This window comes from Oncorhynchus keta, chromosome 16 (assembly GCF_023373465.1).
Source record: "Oncorhynchus keta strain PuntledgeMale-10-30-2019 chromosome 16, Oket_V2, whole genome shotgun sequence".
Lineage (NCBI taxonomy): Eukaryota > Metazoa > Chordata > Actinopteri > Salmoniformes > Salmonidae > Oncorhynchus > Oncorhynchus keta.
Window position 1 is genome coordinate 5,765,571 of NC_068436.1, and position 6,912 is coordinate 5,772,482.

At 41.6% G+C, this 6,912-nt stretch overlaps 1 protein-coding gene across 1 annotated transcript in view; it reads left to right on the plus strand.

Annotated features, from left to right (window-relative positions):
- LOC118395681 (histidine-rich glycoprotein-like) overlaps positions 1–4,110 on the plus strand; it is a 28,567-nt gene extending 24,457 nt beyond the window's left edge. The window contains exon 3 of the mRNA XM_052464342.1: positions 71–4,110. Coding sequence (XP_052320302.1) covers positions 71–1,547 — 1,477 coding nt within the window. The 3' untranslated portion in view covers positions 1,548–4,110. The remainder of the gene's footprint in view (positions 1–70) is intronic.
- Positions 4,111–6,912: the final 2,802 nt, after the last annotated feature.

Genomic DNA, 6,912 nt, shown 5'->3' on the forward strand with positions numbered 1-6,912 from the left:
CGTCTGTAAATTGTAAATCATTTGAAATTGCTAAAATATATTCTAAAATTGATTCTTTAATTTACAACAGCATCAGGGAATTCACAAAGCACAATAAACAATGCCCTCACAACAACCACAGCTGTTGCCACGACAACCACAGCTGCTGTAACTACAGCCACAGTAGCCGCCAACACAACCACAGCTGCTGTAACTACAGCCACAGTAGCCGCCAACACAACCACAGCTGCTGTAATTACAGCCACAGTAGCCGCCAACACAACCACTGCTGCTGTAATTACAGCCACAGTAGCCGCCAACACAACCACAGCTGCTGTAACTACAGCCACAGTAGCCACCAACACAACCACAGCTGCTGTAATTACAGCCACAGTAGCCGCCAACACAACCACTGCTGCTGTAATTACAGCCACAGTAGCCGCCAACACAACCACAGCTGCTGTAATTACAGCCACAGTAGCCGCCAACACAACCACTGCTGCTGTAATTACAGCCACAGTAGCCGCCAACACAACCACAGCTGCTGTAACTACAGCCACAGTAGCCACCAACACAACCACAGCTGCTGTAATTACAGCCACAGTAGCCGCCAACACAACCACAGCTGCTGTAACTACAGCCACAGTAGCCACCAACACAACCACAGCTGCTGTAATTACAGCCACAGTAGCCGCCAACACAAATACAGCTGCTGCCACAACAACCACAGTTGCACCAACTACAACTACAGCTGTCGCCACCACAACTACAGCTGGCGTAACTACCACAGTTGCTCCCACAACAACCACAGCTGCTGCCACATCAACTACAGCGGCTGCCATGTCAACCACAGCTGCTGCCACATCAACTACAGCGGCTGCCATGTCAACCACAGCTGCTGCCACAAGAACCACAGCTTCTCCGACTACAACCACAGCTGCTGCCATGTCAACCACAGCTGCTGCCACAAGAACCACAGCTTCTCCGACTACAACCACAGCTGCTGCCACAAGAACCACAGCTTCTCCGACTACAACCACAGCTGCTGCCATGTCAACCACAGCTGCTGCCACAAGAACCACAGCTTCTCCGACTACAACCACAGCGGCTGCCATGTCAACCACAGCTGCTGCCACATCAACTACAGCGGCTGCCATGTCAACCACAGCTGCTGCCACAAGAACCACAGCTTCTCCGACTACAACCACAGCTGCTGCCATGTCAACCACAGCTGCTGCCACAAGAACCACAGCTTCTCCGACTACAACCACAGCTGCTGCCATGTCAACCACAGCTGCTGCCACAAGAACCACAGCTTCTCCGACTACAACCACAGCTGCTGCCATGTCAACCACAGCTGCTGCCACAAGAACCACAGCTTCTCCGACTACAACCACAGCTGCTGCCATGTCAACCACAGCTGCTGCCACAAGAACCACAGCTTCTCCGACTACAACCACAGCTGCTCTAACTACAACAACAGCTGCTGCCCTTTCAACCACAGCTGCTCTAACAACAACCACAGCTGCTGCTACGACAATCACAGCTGCTCCAGCTACAACTACTAAAAAAGCCACGGTTGCCACAACAACATCCATTGTTGCTGCATCAACCACAGCTGCTGCCTCCAGTGGAATATGCTTCAAGACAAGTCTTCTCACAATCTGCCTGGCTGTGATGTCATATCTGGTTCACTCATACCGGTAGACTAATCATCATCTTGATAGCATACCTCAAAATACATGTATCAAATCCTATTCATAATTGTTTATAGAGCGGTTGATTCGAGCCAAGAATGCTGATTTGCTGAAAGCCATAGCCGTATACCATGGGTATGACAACAAAAAAAAACTTTACTGGTCTAATTACACTTGTAATCAGTTTATAATGGCAATAAGGCACCTCAGGGGTTTGTGGTATACGGCCAATATACCATGGCTAAGAGCTGTATCCAGGCACTCCGCATGCCTAAAAACAGCCCATAGCTGTGGTGTATTGGCCATATGTATTGGCCCATAGCTGTGGTGTATTGGCCATATACCACACCTCCTTTGGCCTTATTGAATATAATGAAATATATATAATGAAAATATAATAATATGTATTTTGAAGACAGTAAAGATTCCTAGAGAGAAACTGAAATATCTGTAGGATCTTCTTAAACAACTGCTGCTACTCGGTCCCCTTTAACCTTAAATAATCATCCTTGTAGTCACAGTTATAACTTCTTTAGTTATGTTGTACTTATTTTAACTAAACTTTGTATTTTGTGCTATTATGCACCTCACCTTAATTCAGTATTAAACAAAAACTCTTTAACTACTTTGAATAAATTGTGATCAATCTACACACAATACCCTATTATGAAAAATAAAAAACTGGGTTTTAGACATTTTTGCAAATGTCACAAACACCTTTTTTACATAAGTATTCAAACCCTTTGCTATGAGACTGGAAATTGAGCTCAGGTGCATCCTTTTTCCATTGATCATCCTTGAGATGTTTCTGCAACTTGGAGTCCACCTTTGGTAAATTCAATTGATTGGACATGATTTGGAAAGGCACACACCTGTCTTTATAAGGCCATACAGTTGACAGTGATTGTCAGAGCAAAAACCAAGCCATGAGGTGTAAGAAATTGTCTGTAGAGCTCAGAGACATAATTGGGTCGAGGCACAGATCTGGGGAAGGGTAGCAAAAATGTTCTGCAGCATTGAAGGTCCCCAAGAACACAGTGGCCTCCATCATTCTTAAATGGAAGAAGTTTTCCAAAAGGCATCTAAAGGACTCAGACCATGAGAAACAAGATTCTCTGGTCTGATGAAACAAGATTGAACTCTTTGTCCTGAATGCCAAGCGTCACGTCTGGAGGAAACCTGGCACCATCCCTTCAGTGAAGCATGGTGGTGGCAGCATCATGCTTTGCTGATGTTTTTCAGTGGCAGGGACTGGGAGACTAGTCAGGATCGAGGGAAAGATGAAAAGGAGCAAAGTACAGAGAGATCATTGATGAAAACCTGCTAGTGAGCGCTTAGACCGTGGTGAAGGTTCACCTTCCAACAGGACAACAACCCTAAGCACACAGCCAAGTGTCACAACGTGGCCCTTTGGGGTGTATATTGTGGCTATTTATTGACAAAATTGGAGGATTAGACAATATTTATATTTTTGAGAATGTGGGAATGGCCCGTGGGTATTTAAAATAACAATCCTGTCGAAGCTGTGTAATTTTGTGACATCAGGAAGGGCGGTAAGCACAGAATAACGGTAGCTTTGGAAGTGTACATTTCTCAGTTATTAGTTTTCTTCCTGAATGTAGTGTAAAATATATGATAGAATATGAACTATTTGTGAGAAGATGTAATGTCATGTTGGCCTTCTAAACGAGATACTTGTTTAGTTATAGAGTTTTAACTAGTCAGTGGCCCCATGAGCCCAGACATTACATCAGGCATCATAGAACCGCCCCTTTTTCCACAGAGTATAAAACCCTTCTTCCTACAAAATATACGTTAAGTCAGAGAACGCCGGGACAGAGTCCCCACTTTGGAATGGCTACAATTCTATAGACCATTAGACCATACAGCTGTAGTTTTGGCTACACGGCTGGAAATTGTTAAACTCTGAATCTATTGATCACTAGAGAATAAGAGCAAATCTTAGACGTATAATTACTAGTCTGCAGCTGGAAATTACGTACGTCTAGTATGGGCATACCAACAACCATCGAAACATCTATTCTATGCGACAACCATGGGTATGCATTATGAACACAACCAGAGACTTTCTGCCGATTGACTCTCCAGCAGACGGACTGGATTCCAACAGAGAAGACAAGAATGACATACGGGTGTAAATATATACGTTGCAATTATTCTCGAATGAGTGGCCGTTCATGTGCAAAGGATTAGCATTTAAATGAATATAATTACCATCTGTGTGTAGTGAATCCATTTTGTCTTTCTCACTCTTTCTCAGTCCCCATCCCTTTCCTTTGTCTACCAAGCCGTCGTATCGGTTATGTCGGCTCGGGACATTTTCTTTGTATCATGTATTAACCCAAGTACCTACTGTTCTTTATGTGATTCTATGTGATTATTTAGTTAGTTAGTAAATAAATAATTAAGCCAATTTGTATATCTCTGATTCATGATTTAGGCTAGGGTTTGTGCAAATATACAAGATGATTTAATAATAATACATTAATGAGAACGACTAATCGATCAGATGTTAAAATATCTGAAGAGTTATATTAAGAAAATTATAACTCTGTAAATCTCAACATTTTCCATGTTGCTCCGAATTTCCTAGTTAATTCATGTTTACATGATTAGTTTAATCACAGTAACAATTAATCCTAGAGAACTGATTTGATATAAATAAGTCTTCACATATGATGATAATTCAGAAACAACATATTGATGCCCCGTTCGAGGAATCTAAAATGAAATGAGATCTTCATGATTGAATTAAGTATATTAATTGTGCAAACCGATTACTGTACAAACAGACTGTGTGAGATACGAATAGAGCGGTTTGATGTGTGCGTTGCCCATAGAAGTTGTCCTGGTGTCGCATATCTGATGACATCAGAGTGTCTTATGAGTTGGTATTTAGCGATTACATTTCTAGTGCTAGGATACAATCCAGCTACTTATAGAAATTTGACAAATAGATGCACTGGGCCTAACGTGCTATTTCTGTCTCCCGCGTTTCAGAACCGGGTAGATTAGGTAATTATTAATTTATTGTGCGAGGACACAGAGCCAGTCAAATGAAATTTGAGGAGAAATTAGCTGACCAAGCGATAAATCTCGGTCCCCTGCGTTTTCAGTAGCCTGGGTAGGGCACTTTTTCATTGTCATGCTCGTTGAAAAGATTGGACCAAGGCGCAGCGTGCGTAGAGTTAGACATATTTTAATTAATAGAAACTCACCAAACAAAACAAACAAGCACAAACTAAACGTGAAGCTACTGGTGTGCACACAGGCAACTATCTTTGGACAAGATCCCACAAAACACAATGGGGAAAATGGATACCTAAATATGATCCCCAATCAGAGACAACAATAAACAGCTGTCTCTGATTGGGAATCATACCAGGCCAACATAAATCATTAATCACCTAGATGACCCACCCTAGTCACTATCACGCCCCAACCAACATAGAGAATAAACACCTCTCTATGGTCAGGGCGTGACATTCATAAAATATCTGCGAGTTCCGGTAACTTAGTGCTAGCAAAGAAGATCGCCGAAAAGGGTTTGAACTTAAGACGTTACTAGTAAAACCATTCTCTTTTTTAAGGGGATCCTATGTTGTGCTTGAAAGTGTACAAAGTAGGATTAGCTTGCACGAGATGCTAAACTAACAAAGGAAAAGCAGACATTTTGTTTTTCTGTGTCACGTTGAAATTCCTCCGTCTTGGGCGACGGAAGTACCGCCCTTTGTAATTCTATTTGATTTCAGCCTTCTGTGATCAGTGACCCCTGGGGGTGAAGAATCGTTAGTACATTTAAAAAATATATAGATACAGTGGGGCAAAAAAGTATTTAGTCAGAAACCAATTGTGCAAGTTCTCCCACCTAAAAAGATGAGAGAGGCCTATAATTTTCATCATATGTACACTTCAACTACGACAGACGAAATTACTGAAGAAATCCAGAAAATCACATTGTAGGATTTTTTATGAATTTATTTGCAAATTATGGTGGAAAATGAGTATTTGGTCACCTACAAACAAGCAAGATTTCTGGCTCTCACAGACCTGTAACTTCTTCTTTAAGAGGCTCCTCTGTCCTCCACGAGTTACCTGTTTGGCACCTGTTTGAACTTGTAATCAGTATAAAAGACACCTGTCCACAACCTCAACAGTCACACTCCAAACTCCACTATGGCCAAGACCATAGTGAGCTGTCAAAAGAGCTGTCAAAGGACACCAGAAACAAAATTGTAGACCTGCACCAGCCTGGGAAGACCGAATCTGCAATAGGTAAGCATCTTGGTTTGAAGAAATCAACTATCAAGAAATCAATTATATTTGGAAAATGATAACTGTAAATCTCAATATTTTCCATGGACTCCCGACTTCTTAGTTAATTAATGTTTACATGATTAGTTTAATCACAGTACAAATTAATCCTAGAGACCTGATTTGATAGAAATAAGTCATCACATTTAATAATTGTCCAGACATGACACAAGACAATAATATAATAATAATAATAACAATGCAGGAGTGGCTTCAGAACAAGTCTCTGAATGTCCTTGAGTGGCTCAGCCAGAGCCCAGATTTTAACCTTATTGAACATCTCTGGAGAGACCTGTTAATAGCTGTGCAGCGATGCTCCCCATCCAACCTGACAGAAGTTGAGAGGATATGCAGAGAAGAATAGGATTAACTCCCCAAATACAGGTGTGCCAAGCTCGTAGCGTCATACCCAACAAGACTTGAGGCTGTGATTGCTGTCAAAGGTGCTTCAACATAGTACTGAGTAAAGTGCCTGAATCCTTATGTACATATTTAATACTTTTACAAAAAATTCTAAAAACCTGTTTTTGCTTTGTCATTATGGGGTGTTGTGTGTAGATTGATGACGAAAACAAACAATTTAATCAGTTTTTGAAAAGGCCTTAACAAAGTAAATGGGTCTGAATACTTTCCGTGTGCACTGTAAATACTGAAAAATACATAAACGCAGCAGGTAATCCTTTCTAGGATTTTACAGAGTTACAGTTCATGTAAGGAAATTAGTCAATTTAAATAATTTCATTAGGCCCTATTCTATGGATTTTCCATGACTGGGAATGTAGATATGCTACTGTTGTTCTAAGATACCTCAAAATAAAGGTAGATGGATGAGAAAATCAGTCTGGTGTAACCACTATTTGCCTCATGCAGGGTGACACATCTCCTTCGCACAGAGTTGAAC